Source organism: Ochlerotatus camptorhynchus, unplaced genomic scaffold (assembly GCF_037179485.1).
Source record: "Ochlerotatus camptorhynchus isolate MF236.1 unplaced genomic scaffold, CSIRO-AGI_Acam_v1.1 ptg000477l, whole genome shotgun sequence".
In the NCBI taxonomy this organism is placed as follows: Eukaryota; Metazoa; Arthropoda; class Insecta; order Diptera; family Culicidae; genus Ochlerotatus; species Ochlerotatus camptorhynchus.
Window position 1 is genome coordinate 138,884 of NW_027040963.1, and position 27,847 is coordinate 166,730.

The 27,847-nt window shown below is 39.4% G+C and overlaps 1 protein-coding gene across 1 annotated transcript in view; it reads left to right on the plus strand.

The window, feature by feature from the left end:
- LOC135712398 (tachykinin-like peptides receptor 99D) overlaps positions 1-27,847 on the plus strand; it is a 102,784-nt gene that overhangs the window by 26,783 nt on the left and 48,154 nt on the right. Inside the window, exons 4-5 of the mRNA XM_065235387.1 lie at positions 19,912-20,112; positions 20,243-20,393. Of these exons, the coding sequence (XP_065091459.1) occupies positions 19,912-20,112; positions 20,243-20,393 (352 nt within the window). The remainder of the gene's footprint in view (positions 1-19,911; positions 20,113-20,242; positions 20,394-27,847) is intronic.

Here is a 27,847-nt window from a genome sequence, read left to right on the forward strand (position 1 = left end):
AGTACCCCCGGGGGAACCTGTAGTAGAGGACAATTGCATTATTAAAACTAAACATGCCGTACAACACCTATTTCTTCGTGGTTTTTCATCAGTAGGCTTTCTATGGACTTTAAATGGATCATTGACTACATTGGCCACTTCCGGAACCACCGAAGTACCCCCGGGGGAACCTGTAGTACGGGAAAATTGCATTTTACACCTTATCATGCCGTGCGCCCACTCTTTCTTCATGGTTTTGCATCAGTAGGCTTTCTATAGACTTTAAATGGATTATTGACCACATTGGCCACTTCCGGAACCACCGAAGTACCCCCGGGGAACCTGCAGTAGGGTACAATTTCATTTTTAGACTAAAACATGCCATGTGACACCTCTTTCTTCATGGTTTTGCATCAGTAGGCTTTCTATAGGCTTTAACCCTTATGTGATCGACAGGGTACCCGGGTACCTTTTCAGATTTCAAGTTAATAAATTATGAAGTTATTTTCACGACAGGAAACCAGAATTCAGTGACATCTTAGAACTCATGGAGTGACAACTTTTCGTGAAGAAAGATTTCAAATTGCAGCAAGGGGCTTCGAAAGGGGGGGTCGTGAAATTTTTTACCCTTAAACAGCTCGACAAGGGTACCCGGGTACCCACAAAATTGAACTGCTTGCTACTGTGGCTAATTTTAACCGATTCTGAATCTCTTGGCACCAATGGATTCAGAAACTTATCTTCTTTCTGAACATTGCCAACAATGTCCATCCGAAATAGTCTGGTTCCCGGAAATCCGGATTTTCTGTATAATGTTCCAGAACTAAGCATTTTCTTGGCACTTTCGCTAGAATTTTGAAGGAATCGATATCAAAGTATCAGAATTTCCTTCAAAAACAATTTCAGCTTACTTGAGGACCAATTTAAGCTTTCTCCCCAAAACGGCCATTCCGGCGCAGGTTCCCGTAGGGCCTCTAGTGGCCATAGAAATGTTTTTGAAGAAACCCCTGCAATATGGGTATCCAAATTCAAGAATTTACAGCAGGAGACTGTTTATCATAATTTTGTGGTCATCCGAAGAATTCTCCCCGGGACGGCCATTACGGCGTAGGTTCTTGTAGGGCCTCTAGTGACCATAGAAGTGTTTGGGAAGAAACCCCTGCAATATGGGTATCAACATTCATGAATTTACAGCAGGAGACTGTTTATCATAATTTTGTGGTCATCCGATGGATTGCCCCCGGAACGGCCATTCCGGCGCAGGTTCCCGTAGGGCCTCTAGTGGCCATAGAAGTGTTTGGGAAGAAACCCCTGCAATATGGGTATCAAAATTCATGAATTTACAGCAGGAGACTGTTAATAATAATGTTGTGGTCATCCGATGGATTGTACCCGGGACGGTCATTCTGGAGTAGGTTCCCGTAGGGCGTCTAGTGGCCATAGAAGTGTTTGGGAAGAAACCTCTGCAATATGGGTATCAAAATTCATGAATTTCCAGCAGGAGACTGTTTATCATAATTTTGTGATCATCCGATGGATTGTCCATGGGACGACCATTCCGTATTATGTTCTCGTAGGGCCTCTAGTGGCCATAGAAGAAACCCCTGCAATATGGGTATCAAAATTCATGAATTTACAGCAGGAGACTGTTTATCGTAATTTTCTGATCATGCGATGGATTATCCCCGGGACGGCCATTGCGGAGTAGGTTCCCGTAGGGCCTCTAGTGGCCATATAAGTGTTTGGGAAGAGACTCCTGCAATATGGGTATCAAAATTCAAGAATTTACAGCAGGAGACTGTTTATCATAATTTTGTGGTCATCCGATGGATGGTCCCCGGGACGGCCAATCTGGAGTAGGTTCCCGTAGGGCCTCTAGTGGCCATAGAAGTGTTTGGGAAGAAACCTCTGCAATATGGGTATCAAAATTCATGAATTTCCAGCAGGAGACTGTTTATCATAATTTTGTGGTCATCCGATGGATTGTCCACGGAACGGCCATTCCGTATTATGTTCCCGTAGGGCCATAGAAGAAACTCCTGCAATATGGGTATCAAAATTCATGAATTTACAGCAGGAGACTGTTTATCATAATTTTGTGATCATCCGATGGATTGTCCCCGGGACGGCCATTCCAAAGTAGGTTCCCGTAGGGCCTCTAGTGAAGGCCTCTAGTGACCATAGAAGTGTGTTTGTGCAATGTCATCTATATGTGCAACTACCCTACCCACTGTACCATTACACTATACAAAACAAAACAACAATAAATTAGTAGCTCGTATGCCTCCCCCATGGCAGGACGGCGAAGCAATCGGTGCTTTTCATTACTATCCGTCTCGATCGGGATCAACAATTGAAAGATAAACAAATAAACACAACGTAGGGATCGCTCCCGTGCGCGATCAAAGTGTTTGGGAAGAAGCCCCTATAATATGGGTATCATAATTAATGACTGAACAGTTCGTTACTCGACGAAAAGTCGACTGAATTCTATGTCAAAATCGACGCTCATATATGTCAGTCTAAGAGCACTTAAATTTATATGATTTTTATCGAAGTGTGCAGGTAGTTCTGTTCTACTCCAGTTGAACGAGATCCGTCCGGACGGGAGTCACAAGTTGGCATCTGTCATATCTGCAAAAGTGAAGACATTAAGTGTAGGAAGACCAGGAAGATCTGAAGTCATGCTCAAGACCTGTGTGCAATCAGCACTGCCAAGAAAATTGCGATAACAGCTAATTTTTTTTTTCGTTTGCTTTTTATGTGCTTCTAATTTTTTAACAATTTTTTTATGAGGATTAAAAGTCCTAGAAATGTCAGTTTATTTCTAGCACAGCAGAGACTGTAAAAACTCCATACAACATTAATCCACAACGTTTATACCCCTAGAGACAGAACACCAGGAAAACTCAAGAAAATAAAAATTGCATGAGTTTTCATCCTGAATTTTTCACCACCACTCGATTATTCACTTGTTCTAAAAATGGCCATTCCATGGACATTTAGTCAGATACAAACAAATAATGAGAAAAGTTCCTTTTTTTAAATTTCAAAAAATAAAGAGCATTCTATCCAAGCCCATTCCGGGGACAATCTGTCAGATAGCCACGAAAATATGATGAATAGTCTACTGCTGAAAATTCGTGAATTTTGATACCCATATTGCAGGGGTTTCTTCCCAAACACTTCTAAGGGCACTGGAGGCCCTACAGGAACCTGCTCCGGAGTGGCCGTTTTGGGGTAAATCCATCGGATCATCACAAAATTATGATACACAGTTTCCTGCTGTAAATTCATGAATTTGGATACCCATATTGCAGGAGTCTCTTCCCAAACACTTCTATGGCCACTAGAGACCCTACGAGAACATAATACGGAAAGGTCGTCCCATGGACAATCCATCGGATGATCACAAAATTATGATAAACAGTCTCCTGCTGGAAATTCATGAATTTTGATACCCATATTGCAGGGGTTTCTTCCCAAACACTTCTATGGTCACTAGAGGCCCTACGGGAACCTACTCGTCTGGGAATTGAATCGTACGGTTTATGAATTGTTTCAATAGGTATTTAATACCACTCGTCAATCAAAAGTTTTTCCAACTTTTTTACAAACTTCGATGGTGGGAACACGCTCCTCACTCAAATGGGAAAGCAACGAAAAACAACGCATTTTACTCCAGGGGTGCATTTTAGTTCATCCTTACATCATATTCAAATTTTTCTTTTGTCTGCGTACATGTGACTATACTCACACGCTGCGAGTATGTAGTAAGATCAGATTGAAAAAGAGAAAAAGACAAAGACGATATTCATTCTGTGCGATTCGTTATGAAAAATGTAAACAATGAACATTGTGACCAAGATAATCCTTGCGGCCAGCCTTGATGTTGACTTGCATCTGTATTAGTATTTCGAAAATAAGCTGATAACCTGTTTTCCAGTTGTTGTGATCCATTCAATGCTTTTTTTTTTATATCTTTATTAAGGAGACTTTCAGCCGTTGGCTGGATCGTCTCCGATCATTCAATGCTATAGAAAGCCTACTGATGCAAAACCATGAAGAAAGAGGTGTCGCATGGCATGTTTTGGTCTAACAATTAATTTGTACCCTGCTGCAGGTTCCCCGGGGGTACTTCGGTGGTTCTGGAAGTGGCCAATGTGGTCAATAATCCATTTAAAGTCTTTAGGAATCCTACTGATGAAAAACCATGAAGAAAGAGGTGTCACACGGCAGGATTATTGAAAAAAAATGAAATATTTCCCTACTACAGGTTCCTCCGAGGGCACTCCGGTGGTTCCGGAAGTGGCCAATGTAGTCAATGATCCATTTAAAGTGTATAGAAAGCCTATTGGTAAAAAACCATGAAGAAAGAGGTGTCGCACGGCATGTTTTGATGTAAAAATGAATTTGTCTCCTACTACAGGTTCCCCCGGGGGCACTCCGGTGGCTCCGGAAGTGGCCAATGTGGTCAATACTCCATTAAAACTCTATAGAAAGTCTATTGGTAAAAAACCATGAAGAAAGAGGTGTCACACGGCAGGATTATTGAAAAAAAATGAATTATTTCCCTACTACAGGTTCCCCCGGGGGCACTCCGGTGGCTCCGGAAGTGGCCAATGTGATAATTGCTCCATTTAAAGCCTATAGAAAGCCTATTGGTAAAAAACCATGAAGAAAGATGTGTCACATGGCATGTTTTGAGTGAATGAAAGAACTGACCGCACTCAGAAGTTCTGAGTCAGAACCCTCCCTCAGGACCGATTCCAGGGAAATGGCCATATCTCGGTTGATTCTGAGCCAATTTTAGCTCTTGGTACGTCATTTGCTTTGGAAATGGTTTTATTTTTGGCGTATGAACAAAAAACACAGATTAGTAACGGACACTCTGAGAAAAACTCATCACAAATTTAGCAATTTAGACATGCCCTCAGAAAACCCGGAATATCTCCGGTATCCGGTAACCATGGTCACTTCTATTGCCTCACCATAAAACTTGATTAGTTTTCCAGTCGAATTGTTCTTGAATATTAAAATTCGAACAATATTCAACGTAGTTACAACTGTCCAAAGTTGGACAAAATTTTGCTAGTATCCTATATTTCTCACAACCCCTGTATTTCTACATAACAAGCAAACGGCGGAGATAGAGAATAGGAAAAATGTTGTAACCCATTATTTTTCAAACAGTTAATTGAAATTACATTTTAGCTGCAAGCTTACATGTGAGAGTAAATTATCAACTCCCTTATTAACGCATAATTTTTTAACATCTATGCTTATGACTGGTTAGTATTCTTTCTTATCTAATAATTCCATGCAATAAACATCAAATAAATGCTATAATTAGTCAGAAATCTGCAAAATTCCACATGACATAAATTTGTGTCTCAGTTGTGCTGGTCTTGTCTGCTTCATTGTGCAAAAATGTCCTGTCGCCTGAAAGAAAACAGTATAGAAATGTGATGACATTTTTTTCCGCTGCCAGTTTGTGTTTGTGTTTCTTCTCTATGGTCATTGCGAAAAGTATCAAATGTTAAGGAAAAAACGTTAAACTCCAATACTAAATAGTACCACCACTGATCAAGACTCAACTCAATTAGCATGCTTTCCCTACATAATGCGTTGCGTGAATGGTGTGGTTCGGCAATCATTATACAACAATGCTCATTCATGTCATACACATTGCAAGTGTCTAACAACTCAGTGTAGCTTTCGGTACGGTACTAGGATATGTACCTATTTGCAATTACATTCAATTCCGATGGAAATGTTTTCGCTCTATTTCCTTTTGATTCTTTTTTATTTACTAGCTCGAAATGGATGGTGCTTGCTGGATCAAACGAGTTACAATCTGGATTGCTCTTTGTAAGTAGGTATAGATGCAGTGTTCAACCTCCGATCCGTTACACAATGCAGTAGAACTAGGGCTGTTTCCTGCATTGATAGGTAGTACACATTCATAGTACAGAGAGGAGTTGAATATGAAAAGCATGTACATTCCACAGGATTATGGTTTTTCAGGCGTGTTTTGTATGGTGAACGATGCAGCCAAAGCGCAGTGATGGTGTGAACAAAAGAAAAACAAGAGAAAAATTCTTTGATTCTTTCAGATCAGATTTTTTCCTTGTTCTGTAATCCTAATACAGGAATCCCCACAAGAGCGCCCACTGTCCTCGAAACAATAGTGTGATTTTTGGGCTGTTTACACTTATGTTAGTTCACTAGCTCAGCCAGCTCGACCAACTAACACGAATTTCAGTTGTTCCTGAAATCTCATGCTAGTAGATGCTGACGCCCTGTTTACATTATGCTGGTTACTTTTTAGTACAGTGGTAGTACACTAGCGCTAGCAAAAAAAAACACAGATGTAATCACCACATTTGTGTATGTGCAGCTACAGGAAATCAGCTCGATTAGTTGGATAACTACCGAAAAATAGCGAGGGTGGACTGTGCTACCTACCGCGTTCTTCTGGGGATTCCAGCACATGGCTTGGAAATTTGTAAACTAATGTCTCAACGTACGACATGTTTGATTCAAACATTGAACAATGGTTCATTATTTGTTTTTGGTACTCCAAACAAAGTGAAAATAATGTGCACTCGTGAACTTAGCGGCAAGATGTCATAGCTCGATTAGATTTCCCTGAGGAACCTAGCTATGATTTCTTTAGAGTCAATATTGAAGAAATGCAAAATCATTTTACCAAACGTACACGAAACGAAAATCAATTACTTTATTCATGTGTTTCACTTATACATTTTTGCCAAACGTCAGCCTTATACATTCCATAAGACAAACCACATAGGTCCTATAATAAGACATAAAAGGTATGTGTGACCACTTATACATTTCATTTGACACATGATCTTCATTAACTTTTTGCAAGGTGTCTGCTTATTAGTTGACTTATACATTTTATGAATAATCAGCAATGGAAATTTGCCAAAAGGTATAAGTAAAATTTCTATCCGTGTACTGGGCGCATTTAGATTCCACTGGAGTTTTTTTTTTTTTTTTTAGTGTAATATGGGGCAAAGCTTCAAGTGGGGCTAAAGGTCGTTTAGAGGTTTTTGGAGACCGTGCAAAATGAAATGTTTTGTTGCTTGTTTGAAGGTCTTTTAGAGACAGGCATTCCTTCAAAACATCACAAAAATTACACAAATGTCTAAAACGCATTTATTTACTCTTAACAATCGTAAAGGGAGCAGAATGTGTCAAAAATCTCGATTACAAATTCGGCCCTTTGCATTTATTATGAAAAAAAAACATTATTTTCGAGAGGATTTCGTTGTTCGCCAAGTTTTGTCAATATCTGGACACAAACATGGCGTTTCTTTATGTTCAAAAGTTCGCAAACTTAATGAACCGTAAAAAGTTGGTGAACTTTGAACTTTTGCCCAACTCGTTCTGAACTAAATAGTTCTAGCTACAAATGTACTGAACATTCATCAAAGTTTTGTAACGAAAAGTAGTAAACCATGAATTATGGATCCTGTTTATGACATTCGTTTGATTTTAATTGCTTTGAGATTTGGGATAATTAATTATTTTAAATTCCACAACTTTTTGCTCCACCTTACTCTACGAACTCGATACAGTTCGGTAATTATTGTAACGTCACACTTTTTTTTTCGTTGTCGACTGCAGTAACAAGTGCTGTGCAGTGTGGCAATGATTGAGGTTTATTTGGGTTACCATTGGTCTGCCATCGCCTTTTTGTATGGTGAGCATTTGAAGCCTCCCGTCGTATGGGCGTTTCCGTCGTTATTTTTGCAGTTCATGCAGCTCGGTTGCTTCGTGCAGTCTCTTGCGATCTGGACCTTCTCTCTGCATTTTCTGCACAGATCAGAGCTGTCAGGGGCTTTGCAGTTCATCGCCTGGTGACCGAAGTCCATACACTTAAAGCATCTCATCAGTTGCTGTGTAACCCGAGGGGCAGCCTTCAGCGAGCACACTGACCACCAAACATTGACTCAGCCTGTCTCCAACAGTTCGTTGGTTGCAACCGTCGAAAATCGTAGCGACGCTGTTCGCGTGCCACCATACACCTTCCGCATCCGGATCGTCATCGGTGCATCTCCCAGATCACATTATTCCATCATCGCACCCCTCAGCTCGTCCACTGTTGTGCTATCATCCAGATTTCTGCACTCGATCACCCAACAAATAATTTAAAGTCACAAATAAGCATACACAGTTCGAAAAAGTAGTGTAAATTTCCGTTACTTTGATGCACATAAATGGAGCGTCATATATCATCCAAGATTACATTATAGATCATCCCAACTAACAATTTTATCTGCAGACTAGCTTATACAGCCGAAAATTGCCTTATGCAGCTAATTTTTGTATGTATATCCTGATCTGCTGCTAAAATTGTTTGTTGGGATGTAAATTTATCACCCATGTCATGAGATATTCCATATATTGTATGCAACCGTACAACTTTGCAAGCAACATTACTTGCAAGTTCCTGATTTACGTTAAAAGGAAGTTTACGTGCATCAATGTATGCATGCATGGATATTTACATTACCAGTAAAATTCAGATTTTTTTTCTGTGTACATATTGAATTAATGCTGTATAACAGTTTACAATGCTGAATAAAACAGGATGTTTAATTATGTGCTAAAAAAAAGCTCATTAAGATCGATAGATGCTCCTTTATTCCGCTGTTGGCTCTGATATGATTAATTTACTTATTAAAAGCTTTATAAACGTTGACTGTCTTCCTGATTCAGAACCAGAAGTTTGATCTAATAACAAACTGAGTTAGTGTAATTTTCACATACATTGACGCTTTAATTCAACTGTTTTCAATTGATTTAATAAAATGCTACAATAGACGTCTTATAAATGTTTTCTAGTTCCATTATTAGATTTCATTGCATTGCTTTACAATATTTCTGTATAAAGGTGAATACAGTCAGTAAAATAGCCCTTGCATCTATGCATCTATGTTCTAATTGCATGCTTTGTAAATGCTATATAAACAACGTATTAAATTCATTATTCTACAACAATGGTTCAGTCTAACAACAAGACAAAATCAGTAGAGTAGTGGTTACCGTTTCCGCTTTCCAAATAGAAACACTTTTTTTTTTTCGATCACATCGCTCAAGGCAACAAATTCATTGATTTAGTTTATTAAATAACCTAGCATCCTTTCCTTGTAAATTGGAGCGGTGTAGAGGTAGAATTGGTCTCATGTAAAACAACGATGAATGAATTAATGATTCCCACTGATCCTTGGGACGATCGGGAATGCTGATAGGTATTCAGTTTCAAGCATGCTTTTATTGAATATTGAGCCGCCCATATGATGTATTCAAGGATAGCTCAGATGGCACGGCAGTGTATGTAATATATTTCTAGTATCTGTGTATGGTACATGCTTCGTCAGAAATAATTGAAACAATCACTAAAGAAAAGACAACTATGTCTGTCTCTACCGTTTTTTATTTTCAGGTTAATTTTCCTGCTGTTGAATAATCGCTTAATAAATGTATAATAGTGTCTAATATAAACGTTACTTCACATGATGATCAAGCGTATACACTGGAGTCGCTTTTTACGCGGGGGATACGTGCCGCGTAAAAAAAAAACCGCGTGAAAAAAAAACTTCCGAGATTTTGATTTTTCACATGCTTAAACATTTTTTAATAAATCGGATTTTGATGCCATTCGTTATTATAGCATGCTATGGTCCATATATACATATTTTAAAAATTTCTGTATTTACACCAAAAAGTGTGATTTTTTTTTTAAAGTATGCCATTCGATTACCTATTGTTTGAAACGGATAATGTGATTAGAATCAACTCGATAGGTCGTATCGTTGTCGAGAAATCGTTAAAAACGTACCGCGTAAATTGCGACTCAGCGGCACTAACCGCGTAAAAAAAAAACCGTGTAAAAAAACCGCGTAAAAAAACCGCGTAAAAAGCGACTCCAGTGTACATCATCTCTGCTTAAGGAAGCAAAGATCCCAAGTAACCAACAAGCCCGTTAATCGCCCTTTTTGGTATATAAGGCTGCTATACGACTGATATAAAGTTCGAAATCCCTAAATTTACCTTATATCGCAAAAAGGGCGATTATCGGGTAGTTAGCGGGTTTGGTGGTTACTTGGAATGTCCAATAAACGCTGAATAATAAAACTTTTTTTTCCTTGATTTGTTTTCCGTGCTGAGCACCAATGCTACCAACGCCAGGGAGGCAGCTCCCACACCTGGACCCTATCTATCGACCCTTTCAACTCATGAAGCGGGGATAATCGGATAAGCTCTGTTACAACTCATGGAAGTTAAATAAAAGCTTCTCGACATACCTTAACCAACACCATGTTGTGGATGAAGAAATTCTCCAGATTTGTGTGAACAAAGCCTGAACAGAAGTTATTATAAAAAAAATTACAAGTATTATTAAGCATGCAGTTGAATAAAATTGTCAAGAAGTCGTTTCTTCAATAGGCGATTGATTGTTGGGCAACGTCTCATGGGATAGAGCTCATACATTCGCCTCCTCACCCCAGAGACTTTTTGACGAGCTCTCTCAAGGGTGAACTCTTTATCGTAGGATCTTTCTTCAGCTCTAAGAGCATCTCGCCTTGCTAGGTGCGCCTGGTTTTCACCAAATTCTCTAGTTCCTTCAGTTGCGGATCGGCTCTCACTTTCCGGAGATCTGCGTACGTCGTTCCACCCTTGACCTCGACAATCAGGGGTTTCTTCCCCTCCTGCTCTTCTTTCTTTTTCACTTCCATTTCCTTCATTTACCCTTTTGCTTCTCGATGGTACGCCATCCACTGTCATCGCCTTGCTCCTGGTTGCCTTCTTGATTATGCTTGGATTTCTTCTGGGAATTTGGACTTAGAGGCTCTATGAAAAAATCATAAAGTAACCAAATCCGGATGTGAAATTTCGTTAAAGCGTCTTCTATCATGAAACAATAATCAAAACTATAAAAAAAAACATACATTTTATGAGTATACAAATATAGTGTGTGTTGTTTCATCTTGCCCCAAACAGTGGGGCAAACATATTACCTCAGTTTTACGATGAACATTCTCATCTATTTTCTTCAAAACATGTCGATTTACGTATGTTATAACCGTTCGTGGACTTTATCAGCCCCTGATGGGAATATAAGTATCCCCCGATGAACGCGGTGGGTAGTTCAGTTAATGCAGAGATATATCCATGAAATAATAATGAAATTGCCATACATTCTATTGGTGACAGTTAACCTAATTATAAATAAATTGAATTGGTCTAATGATCATAAGGATCCTGATATATTTGCTGGTTCATGGTCCCAGAAGTTCTCTCGGATTTCGCTTGAAAAGACCCACCACTTTCGCGTGTGTTTTAAGATCCGCTGGCTTTGCCGGTCTGTCACTTTCAGGTTTCCGGGCGATGTTCGTTTCGAGTGTGCAGGATCGAATCGGGACGTGCTTGTTCCGGTGAAGCGTTTTTAATGTGTCCGGATTTTTTCATGTTCAACCTTTATTTGTATGAAAAGTCAGATCTTAGCATAAATACAGATTTTTAATTATTATTCTGCACATCCTCGTTAAAATTTAAATTTAAATTTGCTAATCTCATGACTGGCAAACGGCTGAATAATGTGTACCATTGATACTACAAGAATATAAAATAGACTCTAATTCGTGGACCTTAGCCTAGTGTTCAGTAACTCCTATCCCTACGTCCTCGTGGTGCCAGCTGGGGTACGACTAATCATGGTCGTCTTCGACAAAGTTTTTGCAAGAGTATCTACTACCCAAGTTTTGTGAATACACCAACTTAAAAAATATATATTTTATATCTAACTTATATGGAAATTAATCATCGAGATGAAAACTTCAAAAGAAGCGCACGAGCATACCGATAAACTGAAGGCACCATAAAATAATGAAATAAATAAAATAAAACATGGTCGGTCACCTTGGCTTGATGAGAGGGGCAAGTGAGTTGTTCTGAATTGATAAGAACACATCACGTTTCAAAATAAACCCAGGGTCTCATATATTTCCAAAGTGACTCTGGATATAATTTACCTTTATCACAAAAAACGTCCTTCCCGTAACAGTCGTAGCGATTTATATCCAAGCAGATGTTCATCGAAGAGAAGACTACCCTTCATGACACACCGAAATCTATCCGCAAACCGGGACTTGTTGACTTTTAAATCCACTTCTTTTCCAAAGATTAGATGGATTCATTTTCTAGCTACCGAGCGTTTTTCATCAGCTACATATTTTGCTGATTTACGTCTTACTCTTATACATCATACCCACTCAAAGCTTTGTATAAACTGGCACAGCCGATTAGCATGACAATTATTATGGATTTTGTTGTTGGCTGTGATCTTAAAAAAAAAATCCGTTTGTTTGGTGAATCTCGACAATGTTTTACTGGATCCCAGCAAAATTAAATGCTGTGATTCATGACTGAGTGAATTTAGAAAACAAAATATATAGGATGTGCTCGTCAATAAAAAAAAGAAATATTTATGTCGTCGTTTCTAAGAGATTGTTCTGTCACAATATAAAATGATTTTATTTTCACCCTACTAGATTCTAAATCCCTTGTATATCAAATGAACGAGGCATAAGAAGACAATGTCTTGCAATATGATTTGTCATCCTCCAGATGACTTTTTTTTTGTGTTGCTATGTATACGGATGCTCTGATTACTGCATAAAGCTTAAAATTAAACAATCTATCTTATCTCTTTTTTGGGTTGCCTTCGCTGATTCTAGGCAGAAGGATTTAACAGACCTAATTAAACTCCACGTCAGTTGGTGTAATTTTCTTGTGGACAAAAATATCCTTAGCAAAGGAATCACGATAATTGCCTGTGCCTACTTGGTGGATAAAATAAAATAAACAGTTAATTTAGGGGACGACGGAGTAAGATTGTCACCCTAAGCTTGAAGTAAAATCCAACCATAAAATTTCCGCAATAAATTTAATCAATGTTAATTTTTAGAGTACTTTCCCTAATTACATTGATTTTCAGAAAATTTTCTTTTCATTTTCAAATGATTTGTCACCAACAAAAAAAAAAGACTAAATCATGAGAGAAAAAATTAAGGGTTGTGTCCTAGACACGACTGCAGTATGACGTAGAACCATGCATAATTGATGTATGTCATGCATTTCTGACTATTATACTTTATCTTAAATTAAATTTTTCAAGTATTCCAATGTTTTGGTTATGGTTCACTCAAAACAATTTATACATTTTTATTGACAACTTTCCATGTGAAATTCCACATGATTCTCATTGGACCACAGAATCCACTCAGACGGATCCATGAAATTTATGCGTCAAATGAATAGTATGTGTGGTCACACGTGGTTTTTATATGTACACATATTATTGAGTGGGACACATAAAAACAATATTTGAAATTTTGTTAGTGTTCACTATTGGTTCAAGTATTTTTCTTGGAATATAATAAATTATGTAAATTCAAATGCGGGGTCCTCAATAGTTTGGCGTAGACAGGACTGTTTGCATTTCCAATATATGCAATTAAATTTTAAAATCAACACTTTTAATTTTATTTGTGGCCTTTAAAAGGGCCGTTTGATGTTGTTGCTCCTAAAGAACCGTTGGGTGATGTTGATGATATTGGTCCCTCCTAATGATAGAGATCGTCAAAGTCCATGTCTTTTTCGGGTTGTCGTTATAAGGGGGTGTTCTCCACATATAACTTTTCCGCGTTTCATTTTAGTTAAACGGGAACCAAGTCTCATTCCAGCCCATCGCTGGTTGTGAGAAGGTGATCACGCCGTGATCCACCTTTACCCGCTGACTTGCTTCTGCTTGCTGCAAGACCAAGTGCCACGCTGTCCGAAGCGGTAATGAGCACAGGCAGTAGTAAAATTTACGCTTATTTGTTTTTTTTTTAATGTTTCAACATGTGGTTATACATTTCAATTGACTAACCTACCTGGCTCTTCATCTTTGTTTAATTTATCCAATTCTAATATAATATCTAATTTAATATTTGCGTTTTTCAACAAGTTTACAGAATACCCCTTTGGGGTGTGTTTTGTAGGAATTGAAAAAAAAAGTGAAAACCTACCTAACTACGAGTATAACACAACCTAGCGTGCTAGATCTCGTATGATCTGATAATTTGATCTCAGACAGGTGTCTCTGAACCTTTCCAGGATGCATGCTCTCCATTCTTCTAATATCTGAATTCCAGCCAGGAGGTGGATCTCAGAATTTCTAGTCAGCGGGGGACTGTTTAGGACCATCTAAGGATCTTGTTCTGGATCCTTTGGGGTTTAAGATGATGGCATTTTTCGCAACTCTCCCAGATTGGCATCCCGTATTATATAACGGGAAGGATGATTTGATAGTAGACAGCAAGCTAATTTTTCAAGGATAGAGTAGACCTCCTGCTGATGAGTGGATACAGTGATCTTATCACGATGGTACACATGGTTTTGGTTTTGTCAACGTGCTGCCTGAAAATCAGCTGTCTAGTGTTAAGCCGAGGTAGACTACCTCTTTCGACCATTCCACCACCGTTCAGGCAGGGGTTTCTTATTATTCACCGACGGAACAAGGCTGGGAGATTTAGAGTGTGGAAAGATGATGACCTGGGTCTTTGCCGCGTTGTTACGGATCTTCCAGCTGTTGAAATATTCAGACAGGACGTCCAGGCCTCTCTGAAGTTTGGAAGGCAGAGCTCCGATGACCCTACCCTTATAGACAATGGATGTGTCATCTGCGAACGTGGACAACGATCCACCATCAGGGAGAGCCGAGGTGAACAGGTTGAATAGAATGGGGAAAGGATGCTTCCTTGTGGAACCCCAGCACCGATGTTGAAAGCATCCGATGTGATGCCATTCAGAAAGACTCGGAACGTCATGTTCGATAGATAGTTGGAAGATTGGAAGATCGTAGTGCTGTAATTTGAACACCAGACCATCATGCCAGACATTGTCGAACGCTTTTTCAACGTTCAGCAACGCCATGGCAGATGTTTTCGAAACAGGCTTGATCCGTCTGAGAAAGTTTGTTATTCGAGTCAGCTGGTGGACGGTCGAACGACCTTTCGGAACCTTACTGTTCCTCGATTAACAAGTTGTTTTCTTCGGCAGATGTTAGGAGCCGGTGGTAGACTGCTCTTTCTAACAGTTTTGATAACCCTGAGAGAAGGCTGATTGGTCGATAACTTGATGGAGAGGGTGGATCCTTCCGAGGTTTCCGGGTGGATATGAATTTAGCTGACTTCCAGCACGAGGGGAAGTAGCCAAGTCGGAGGCACAGATTAAAAATCAGTGCCAGATCGTTGTAGAATCTGGAACTCAAGAGTTTGAGTTCCAGATTCAGGATGCTGTCAAAACCTGGGGCCTTCATGTTTTTAGATGATTTGATACAGACCAACAGTTTGTCAGCCATAATCTCGGATTCCTCGGAAAAAATATTGGGAATCTGATGGAGGTTGGTTGCGTTTTCAGCAACCTCAGCTTCGTAAGGGGTGACGATGTTTTGTCCGAGATTATGGGAGCTGACGAAGTGTTGACCTATCGCGGCTGCCTTCTCTTCAGGAGTTATCAGATGAACCACTGGGTCGCCGTAACGATCCAGTGGGATCAGTGGTGGAATGTGTCTTGGCTTATTTTTAAGAATTTTGGTTAGTTTCCAAAAGAGCTTTGCACAATCTGTGAGAGAGCGGATCCTGTTAGCAAAGTCCTGAGATCCACCATCGTGGCTTGGATGGTTTTTGTTGGAAGATTACAGTGGGTCTTAAGGGCAGGCAGACCAGAGCGTTAGTACTGCCTTCGGATGGTGTTACGGAGTCTCATAAGGTCTTTGGTAGATCTGTCAAGGTTCAAAGTATTGCTCACCTGCCTGGATGCTGGCACGTGTTGTCCCCTGGCCCGGGATATCGCCTCCTCGATGGAATATAGACACCGGTCCACGTCTTTGGGCGTCTCCGCAAGGACACCGTAGTTGACAGTGGAGTCGACACAGTGTTGAAACTGATCCCAGCTGTCACGATGATAGTTGCTTCGGGAAGCTTGGAATCGGTTGACGAATGAGCCCACTTCGGTCATCACCGGAAAGTGGTCCGAACTCAGCTCCTGGTGGGTCACAGGTTGCGAGATGTTGTTTCCCATGTTGCTGACCAAGATGTCGATGATGGAGTGCACGCTGGACCGTCTCAGCCGGGTGGGAGTGTCCACCGCCAGGATGGTGTAGTGAACCTTTTGCAAATCTTCGTTCAGGATGGTGCCGTTTCGATTCCGCCTTTGGTTGCCCCAAGCTTGATGTTTGGCGTTCAGGTCGCCAGCGATGATGAATTTTCCGCTGGTCTGCCACGGATTCATCCCTGGCGTTTGCTTGTTTCAAGCAGTAGGCCGCAATGATGGAGACGGGGCCGACGGGTGTGAAGATTTCCACTCCCAATGCTTCAACCATTTTCAGCTGGAAACACGGTAGCAGCCGGCAGAAGATGTTGTTCCTGGTAGCGATGGCCACTCAACCACCCCCAGAGCTTATCCGATCCAGCCTCATGTTCATCTCCGGTTTCAGGCGAGTTTCGGTGATGATAGCGATGTCGATGCTATGTTCGTTGAGGAAGATTCTCAAGCAGCACACATCCATCAAAATAAGTTGCTGCAACTTGATTGTTACTGAAATAAGTTACAAACAAGTAACCACAATTGTTCAGTGACAAGTGTGCTGCTAGAGGTGGCAGCGGTGGCAACATTGGAATCGATCGTCGTGGAACCGGTGGGAAGTTCTGATCATTCATTTCTGGCACCTTCTTGCGGCCGGGCTGGTTTCTCGTCGATGCTTTCTTCCGGATCTCGATGTACTCGGCGCGCTTCGGGCAGGCCTTGTGAGCAGCACCACAGTTGGCGCAACTGGGATCGGCTTCATCGAGTCTGACGCAGGCGTCGGTTTTGTGTTGTTTGCCACACTTGATGCAGCGGCTGCCCATATGGCAATTCTTCGTTCCATGCCCGAACAGCAGGCAGTTTGAGCATTGGGTGACTCCACGACTGACCGGTTTGTACCGATCCCACTTCACCACTATGTTGAACAGGACGCGGATGTCCTGGAGGTCCATCAAAATTGTTGAGATCTTCTCAAGGTGAACCAGGTATAGCTGGTCGCGGTACTTGACGGTCTTGTTGTGGCGGGCCATCTTGTGAATTTGGACCGGCTTCAGATTAGCCACCGGCTCTTCCAAGAGGACGCCTGTGTCTTGTCATATAGTCCTCGCAGGACCACCTTGAACGGCTTAACAGCCTCGATGTCGTGGGAGAAGTACTCCACCTATGTTTGGGCCAGTATGGTCTGTACCGCCCTATAATATTTCAACACCGGAGCCATCAGTTTGTATCCTTCCGTGCACAGCTGGATGATGCACCGGACACCCTGCGTGATGTAAAAGTTTATTTTTTCCCACAGTCCGGCAAGGGCGGCATTCTATCCTTCTTCGGCGGTCCTGGTGTTTCCATCACCGGCTCTGCACCATCCTTCAGAACGAAGAACCGATTGTTGTCCAGCAGCTTCTTCGCAGCTGTCGGACTGTCACTGTTGTCTTCAAGCCTAGACCGTTTCCCGGGATTGGCTGGGTCAGCGAGAGCTTCTCTATTCAACACGAGAAAAAACTGAACAACGCAATCGAACGAACGAATAGAGCGAGAGAAAAAACGTCGACTGTACTTCTCAAATATGAGAGGCATTTACTCATATTTGATAAATAATTACTTATTTTACGAGTTACCTACGCTTTTGTGAATTTGAGTGAACGGTATTCATATATGAGTTAGTTTCATTTGTCGTGATATTTTTTTGATGGCAGGATTGAATGCACGCTATTTCTGAACAATTCAAATTTCAGTAGGATCTACTCATATCATATCATATAGCAAAGAACTCTGCATCGTTAATTGTTTTCAAGAGTTGAGAATTTCAATTATCTAAAAGGTGGCCATCTTACCCCGTCGTCCCTTACATGCTGAATGGGAAAAATGAAGCAATACACGGCATGGTGGGCCAGGAATGAAATCTAGCAGGGATAAAATAATAATGCTCTGCGATTGCATCCAAATGAGTTGACGTCTTCAGCAAAGGTTCTTGGATTAGTTGGGAGTACAATGTTGTGGAAAAAAATAGTTCAAGTTTTGACCGCAAGGATGGCGTAGCGATTCACATTTTTATATTCCGCAAGCTAGAGGTCAAGCAAGGTCTCTTTCGTGCCGAGCCGAGGGTAATTTGAAAAATTAATTATCAGAAAAGTATTTTTTCAGCGGCACCGGTGGTGCAGTTGTAAGCTTGGCTGTTTCTCACTCCAAAGGGCCTGGGTTGAATCCCAGGCGGCACGGTCAATATTTTCTGAGGCAAGGGAAGTAAAGCCGTTGGTCCCCGGTCCATGAGTTGATGGGTCGATAGGTATGGTCCAGGTGTGGGAGCTGTCTCTCTGGCGTCGGTAGCATTGCACAGTGGTCCAGAATGCAGATTTAGGTGGAATGATATGTTTTGAGTACGAAATTGAAACTTTAGACCTCATTTTTATAATGATTAGTTCTAGGGTGGTTCTTATTATCATTAAAATCAAAAATCCAATTTTTTTTGTATTAAGAAATTAACTTAGGGTGTTAGGGAAATTAACTTAGGGTGTATTAAGAAATTAACTTAGGGTGTTTGGAAAAAAATAGCTTTTTTAAAATTAACTTTTTTATTTCAAATTTCTCATGAAATTCAGAGTCCAGAGACTTTTAAAACTCTTTAAGACGAATGTTTTATAGCGAAATTTGTTGTTTGTATCTCTTCTAATAAAAAAGATGTACCCCATATACGAGTTAAAAAAATACCTTATACAGCATAATTTGTAATAAATTGTAATAGCATATTTTGTTTGCCCCAACCAGAGATATTAACATTTGAAAAGGGCATATTTTAAGTAGAAAAACGTCAATAACTCTTGATCAGCAAAAAACATTGTCAAGCTTTGTGCAGCAAAAATTTGCGCTTTATAAAGATCTAGAAGTTATTTTAAGACACGTTTGCTGAGAAACTTGAAATAAGAAAACTAGAGCAAAACAATTGTTTTTTTTTTTAAAGACACCCTAACTAAATTCAAGAAAATAGCTCTAAATTGTATCTCTTAACAAACAAGTTTTTTTTCAAACTTAGTTGCTTGAAATTAGCTTCGCTATAACTTTGCCGAAGAACGTATACCTTAATTTCTTCAAACAAAAAAGTTAGATTTTTTATTTAAATGATAATAAGAGCCACCCTAGAAGTCATTGTCATAAAAATGAGGGCCTAACTATAAGGAACAACTTTGTAGAAGAGACTTTTAGTCTAAAGTTTCAATTTCAGGCTCAAAACATATCATTCCACCTAAATCTACATTCTGGACCACTGTGCATCGGTACTTAGTAAACATGAACGAAGGAAAACAAATCAAGGATAAAAAAAAGTTTTTTTCCAAAAATATTATTAAAATTAAAAATTGTGAAAACGCTGCATTAATCGCAACAGTGTTTAACCTTCTTAATGCAAATATATTATACCCCTTGACAAAATTACAAAAATTGGGAGAGTTCTGTCGATAATTATTTCTTATTAATATGGGACAGTTATGCGACTACTACTAGAATACTTTTTTTTATATAGTCACTTTAACGCTCTTTGGTCATTCGTGACTTGTCCGGGGATAAGATTTGAAGTCGTAACTTTGGCGTGAGAGTTATGGAGTTATGCACTACGCCGGGGTCACCCCCAACTAGTTTTTTTTTTTTTCATTGTGGCATTAATGCTACCTTTTCCAGAATATTTATGAATATTTACCACATTTCCAATATTCCAGTTTTTTTTACTACCGTAATAACTCTAATAATATATTTACTCTTCATTCTCGTTGCTAGATATATGGCCATAATGAACCCCTTGAGGCCTCGGATGGGGAGAAGGGCCACTCTATGCATAGCAGCTGCCATCTGGATAGTAAGCATCATTATCTCCAGTCCTATGTTGTTATTTTTTACAACCTATGATCTACAAGAACGGGTAGTCTGTTACGCAGAATGGCCAGACGGTCCCTCAAACCATTCTTTGCAGGAATACTTGTAAGTAGTATCGATCCTCTACTCAGACGTTGCCTGTAACGTTTTCACATCTGTGATTGATGTCACCCTTGGGCTAATTTTATCGGGTTTTCTATAATACAATGTCTATTCTTCCCTTTCACGCCTGCAGATATAACGTAATTTTCATGTTTTTGACGTATTTCTTACCAATCGGATCAATGTCCTTTACGTATGCTCGAGTGGGGTTGGAGTTGTGGGGATCGAAAAGCATCGGTGAGTGTACACAAAGGCAGCTGGAGAACATCAAAAGCAAACGAAGGGTAAGTTTTTTCTCCCTCTGATAAGTTAGCAGAGCAAATAGTCCAGAGAGATTCCCTGTCATCCTCCCTCTATCACCATTGTATAATTTATTTGCCAAAACATTTAACTAACGGATACTAGAGACTAGCATCGCTTTTTTGTCTCCTTTCTTTGTGTGATGAGCGACACCACGTATTGTATTACTGGCTGATGTAGTTAGAGAAATCAGAAAGATTAAATTAACTTAGGGTAAATGTCTGCTTCGGAAATCCCTATTTCTATATCGTCAGGGGGTAAACAAAATTCTTGAGAGCTCAATTTTGGCATGTGGATACATTGTGTTTCAGAGCATCCATTGACCAAAGTTGAGTGCTCTAAGAGTTTGTTTACCCCCTGAAGATAATATAATAAGGTATTGCCGAAGCCGTCGATAATAGGTTAAGGTATTCCCGAAGCCGACATTTCCCCTAATCAATCGATAGAAATATTAACATGAAGTAGGGGAAATTGATGTAATGTCTGTCTAAATGCCCCTAATGTAGACCCATACATAAATTCAGCAATCGACTAAATTTTCAACAACAACAAAAATATCCATTGGTACCAACCCAATGACGCGTTCATCTAGATAAAATTTAAAAATAGCAGATTTTCAGCGATGTGTCCTATCTTAGATCCATAGGCCAACATTAGAGCCATTTCCCCTATCTTTTTAAGGCAACGGGATCTCGGGGAAGTGGGACCGGAAAAATCAACAGTTTTGATCAAATCTCGCTCTAAATTGTGTACATCAAATGTAAAATCTTGTGGTATGATTTAACCTGTTTTCAGTCCCAAAAACAAAGGCAGTTAAAAAAATTGGGAAAATGTGACAATATTATAAATGGGCTTGCAATGTGGGAAGTGGTTGATTATTCAACTTTTTCTCCGTATTTACGTTAAGTGGGACCACATGTATTGATAACTTGCCTTAAATTGTATTAACAATTTAATAATTTTGAAATCAAGTAACACATCAAAGAAGGTGGACAAAGCCTGTTTAAAATACAGCAAATTCGTTATTAAAACTAACTATGTTCACTACGGTGGACATCAACAAAATTTGAAAACAATGAAAAACTGCAATATATTCATCAACAAACGCTCAAAAACTTAAAAATGGAGAGCAAACGGTGAAAACTCATAATAGCAACCATTGTTTATACACTCAACTTCCAAATGCAGCATTTCAGTTTTTTTTTTTATGCATTTTTAACGGAAATACACCAATTTGAAGTTGACCAATTTTTACGCGTTCAAGACTTTAATAACATTTTTCAACAATTTATATCATTTTTAAATGTTAGTCGAGATGTCCAGCAACGAGATGTTTTTTTTTTCATGATTGAAAAAAAAAAACAAATAATTAACTCTCAGATATGGTAACTGTCATACTTACCCGTTTCTATTTAGATGCAGCGCGCTTTTTCTTGAAACAATGCGTCATCTGGACAATACAAATGGATATTTTTGATTGCTATTGACGTCTAAAAAAGCTTTCTTTCGAAATTTATGTTTGGGCCCAATATTACGGACACATAGGCTGACATTAGGGACATTAACCCTACATAAAAGTTGATAAATCTGTTATTTTTCAGACATGGCGTGTACCAAGGTGCTGAAGAAAGGAAAAAAATGTATACCAAATCAAATTGAAGGTCGATAAATTGGAACTTGGAATAATTGCGTACTTCACGAACAATTAAAACCTGAAAGTCTCTAATAAAGAAATCTAATCCAATCTAAGCTAATAATGTTGATATTTTCCATGAAGAAAAACCTGCTGACCGTACAGGCATTCTCATGGCAAGTTTTCCCTAAAGCACTCTAATAAAAGTATGGACGATTGTTATTTGTAATTAGTGTATAGGCTGTGCCAATCGCTAAGTTGGCTTATCTAGGGACTAACCCCCTAGTCTATACACCTACTGTCCTTCCCGTTGCACTCGTCAGCTCGTGCGATACTCTAGACACACATGGGTTGTCGTATCCGAGTCCTCCCCTGGGTAGGCTCGTGTCCGTCCAGTTTCTGGTACATTAACTTATATCTATGCATGGTAATTATACTTTATAACTCACCTTTTGATTATAAATGTCGATAATGCTGAAACTATATGAATGTTCATTATTAGGTGTGTGTTGCAATGGAGTAGTAATTAAAGGAAATGAGGTTCTCATGTGGCTTATAGGTAATTCTAAAATAGGTAAATCATGCAAGCACACACCTTTTACAATTCTTATCCTACTTACCAGTTCCGTCCAGTATAAATTGGCTGTTTCCAAATGGCCTAATGCTTCCTGACTGCTTACTCTCTTACGTTTTCTCGCTTTTTTTCCTTCTTTCTATTGAAAATCTGGCCGTGTTTCCATTTGTTCTCAGGTAGGTAATATTGGTACATGAGGGGAAGAAATAAATAGAACAAGTTAAATGTGAGCCGCATGCGTTGGTTAGTCGTTTGGGTTATGGTGTTGTGTTCCCTATTTGATTTGCCTCTATTCAGCTCTCAGATCGCCCCTCCCCCCAAACTATTGTGGATGAGAAAAAGAACCCATATTTGGTAACCTCTCGCGAGCTGCAATGCATAAGATATGAATAACAAACAAATCTAGAACGGGGCTTAAACAGATAACATTTTCTAAGACTGATCATGATTAAAATAGCATGCATAATCAGAATTGTTTGAAGAAAAGACGATCCCAAAATAAAGTTCGCAAGCATTAAAACTATTACTCTGTGCTAATATGAGTTATTTCAAAATGGGCATCCATACTCAGACACTATACCCGACCTCAACAAACTGTACCGAAATCAGAACAGCTAGACTACTCGGTAAGATTTTGGCATTTCTATTTAATTGCATTAAGCTATCTCACAGAGACCAAACGTCCAAGTCTAGCGCTAGCATCTCCTAATTTCCTCTATAAATTTATCACTTTCGACCAATTTGGCGCTAGTATCGATAAATTATGTGCTGAAAATTGCCACTTGGCGCAACCAGCACTTAGTGTCTAATGTAAGTTTTGCAACGCCAGCGCCATCATGTTGTCAAAGAGGGTTTTAAAGTGGGGAAGTCGCCGTTAGTGGCGCTTAAGTCGAATAGGAATCTTTACACAATTATGCTTTCCCAATATGGTACATTCTCTCACTATAAACCTGTCATTTCTAGCCTATCTGAACTATTTAATAAATGGAAACCATAACATGGGTTACGCTCCTTCTAAGCGGGCCCTCCGCATCCTATCTCTGTCTTATCACAGAGAACAGACATGGAGGCTCGAATAAAATTTCTCTAATAACTTGTGTAAAGATTCCTTTTCGACTTAAGCGCCACTAACAGCGACATCCCCACTTAAAAACCCTCTTTGACAACATGATGACGCTGGTGTTGCACAAATTACACTAGACACTAAGTGCTAAAGGGCGAACACGAAATTATTGCGACACATTCAACAAGGCATAACTTTTTTACCATTGGGTAAAAATCAACCAAATTTTGCACACTTTCTCATTGATGTGTATTGTGTACATGCTGTCAAACTCGAAGTCGTGTTTTTCGATTCAACGAAAATGGAGGTGAACCAACGCGAGTTGAGAGAACAAATTCTTTCCAAACACCTGGAATTTCCTGACCTGTCGCACCGGCAATTGGGAAAAATGTTGAACATTCACCATTCAACCGTCTCCAGAGTGTTGAAGCGGTTCCAGGAGCGGTTGACGTTTGACGACGGCAAAGGAGCTGGAAGAAAACCGGGACCGGAGAACAAAAAGACGGAGGGAAAGGTGAAGCGGATGATTAAAGCAAATCCCAACGTCTCAAGCCGTGATTTGGCTAAAAAGATCGGCATGTCGCAGAGCTACGTCCAGAATGCAAAGAAGAGAGCTGGACTACATACATACAAGGTACAGAACTTCCCAAACCGCGATGAGCGGCAACAATCGACGGCTAAAACTCGGGCACGGAAGCTCTACGAGAAGATGCTGACAAAATATGGCTGCTGTGTGATGGACGACGAAACGTATATAAAAGCCGATTTTAAGCAAATTCCGGGGTTGGAGTTTTTCACCGGCAAGAGCAAGTTCGATGTGGACGACAAATTTAAGAAGAAGAAAATGTCGAAGTTCGCCTCCAAATATCTCATTTGGCAGGCCATCTGCTCTTGCGGACTGAGGAGTGAGCCTTTCGTGACAAAGGGCACAGTAAATGGCGAGATCTACAAATCTGAGTGCCTCGAGAAGCGCCTTTTGCCGTTCTTGCAGCAGCACGACGAAGCTCCGCTATTTTGGCCAGATTTCTCATAATGCCACTATTCTAAAAGTGTCCTGGAGTGGTATGAGGCCAATTATGTCCATTTTGTTCCAAAGGACATGAATCCGCCAAACTGTCCGGAGCTGCGCCCGGTGGAGCAGTACTGGGCAATAATGAAGCGGGAACTTCGGAAGAGCAAGAAGACAGTCAAAAACGAGAAGGACATGTTAAGAAAATGGAAAAAAAAAAACTGAGAAACTGGTACCGGATGACACTGTAAAGACTGTGATGGAGGGCATCAAGCGAAAATGCGTTCAATTTTACACTCAAGGCTCCATCGATTAACTTTTCTTTTGATTTTTGTAGTAAATATATAAATAAAACTACCCTAAAATTTTGGTTTGATTCTAAACATTATAAGAAAATTGGCATGACATTTTCGGTGTCGCAATAATTTCGTGTTCGCCCTTTAGTAGCGCCAAGTGGCAATTTTCAACAGAAAATTTATCGATACTAGAGCCAAATTGGTCGAAAGTGGAAAATTTATAGAGAAAATCAGGAGATGCTAACACCACGTAACGGCGACGTTCCCACTTATTTTACACAAGTTTCTGACCGAACTTGAACGTCTGTTCTCTGTGGTCTTATTTCAAATGCCAATGGTTTGAATGTATCAATATATACATTGGAAATGACGTTCAATCAAATAAACCCATACCCCACTCGCTTGGCCAGGCTTCAGAATCGTCCAGTGGGCAGGGCGCTCTACACTCCAAGTTCCCTTTCTTTCAAATTTACCCCAAATTTTATCTTTTACTCCTTTGAGTGTTGATTAATCACAATGAAACATTGTGACAGAGCACGGACTTGAGGTTACTACAGTATTAAATAATTTAGGTCCTATTTAGGATAATATCTGAAAAATCCAAATTTGGCCATCGCCCACCAATAAAAGTATGGACGATTGTCACCACAAAACTGAAAAAAAAGTTGTTTCAATCGAACAAAGCAGTGCCTTTTGACCACTGGCGTGCGCAGCCCTCTTCATTTGGGTAGGCCCGCCTTCCAAAAGGGAGCGCTTCATAGCTTTGAGGGCGCCAATAATTTTGAAGAGTTAATGCTTACTTACATTTTCCTTGCTTTCCAGATTTTCACGATTTTCTTTGAAAAATTTCGAGGTTTAACGAAAACTTTTAAAAACTGTTGTTTGTTAGACACAAGATCTCTGTAAAATAATTCATCCACTGAATTATGTATTGAACTCCACGTCCAAGTACAAGAGATTTTAGATGCAGCTTTGAAACTTTCAATGCACCAAAAGCTAACCATTTAGCTAACACTAAGTTTTACGCGGTTTCACAAGAATGGCCTTACTGGTATGCCTATTGTTCCGGTATCAACAAAAAGTTACTATTTAAATATTCTAACAGCTGGCCTTTTGCAACAAGTTCCAAAATTTTCTCTAATGTGTGCAATATGTTGATGGGACTAAACTCTTCGGATTTAATCATCCCAGCCAGTTTTTGTATATGAACTAAAGATTCTTTCCAAATTTGCGGCACGTGCCCAGATTGCAATGATTGATTAATGAGGTCCAGCAGAGTGTGGAATGGCATGAAAGCAATGTTGAATAACTCTAGCATTAAAATTTTCTACTCCAGTCGTTTTTTTCCTAAAGAAAAGCAAATATTTAATTGGGTGAAAACCATCAAATCTACAGTTCCTATTAATCGGCTCTTTTATTTCGTCCGGTACATCGACCAGTTCAATAGATTGATTGTTCAGTGAAACGCTCTCCACGATATAGTCATAAAACTTAGAAGCAATTACTGGTTCTAACTGTTCTAATATGCGTCATTCCAGCTCAAGTGGGACACCACCTGTGGTCTATGTCACAGATTTGAGCCAAACTTGGCCAAAACGCTTATTTTGGCATTCTGAACAAATGCTTTTTTTTATTTTGCTCTAAAGTGCCTAGATCCTTCTGGGCTACACTCCTGTGTTTTCGAGATTTTTAAAATTTCATCTTTCAGAAAAGATTAATCCAAAACCAAATAAGCTATTCGTGATCTTAGAACGTCAATTTGAAGGTTTTTTTTAGTTCAAATTCTTATAAGTGTACCCACATTTTGTGTATAGTAACTACAGTAAACAGGCTGATTACCGGCAGGTATCGAAATTGTCAAAAAGTGGCCTATTTTCATCATAGGCAGGATTTTTTATTTTTTTAATATTTTGGGCTCAAATTTTCACCACACTTTGGAAAACTCATCTACTTGCTGTGTTTCCATAGGCAAATAATTTGGATAAATAGTTTTTGAGATATGACCAGGTGATGATTGTGTCCTTTTTGGCATGTAATATAACACCATATTTTCGACACGATTGAAGTGTATCCACTTTGATGTGATATTAAAATTAACTTTTTGTTGCGTAGTGCTAGGGGTTGCATCAGGAATATTTGAAACCACACATCAAAGTAAACAAGAAACAATCAAATTAAATTCAAGTTCAATTGCTTCAGTGACATTGAATCTAACAATTACAATTTCATCAAACATGACAAACGCTTTTCAGTTGCATAAGTATCATCAACTCAACTCATCAACTCAAACAAAGGTTCCTAGCATCCCCTGTTACGAACCAACAATGCTGAATTCTGGAAACAATATAACGCCCTGCAGAAGCATGCATATCATCAAAGTAAAAATATAAAATTCCATTAAAGACCCTGTTGGTTCAGTGACATTAAAACCAGCATTTCCAATTTTATCATACATTACAAGCGGTTTTCAGTTGCATAAGTATCATCAAGATACGAAAAATAATTTTAATAGAGACTCCTAGCGCACCCTGTCACAAACCAATAATTACAATTTCAGGAAACCAAAAATAAAAAAAAAATCAAATTCAATTAAAGATCACTTGCGCCCTTCAGGGACATTAAAACCAACATTTCCAATTTCATAAAACATTACAAACACTTCAGTTTCATTAATATCACCAAAGTTAACAAAATATCAAATTCAATTAAAGACCTCTAGCGCCCCCTGATGCAGTAGAGATATTTGAAACTACTCATCCAATTTCCTCATTTTTCAAACGCCCTCCAAGGCATGCTCATCATCAAAATAAAAACAACAAAATTAAATTCAATTAAAGACCCCTAAAGACATAATATTGCTTCA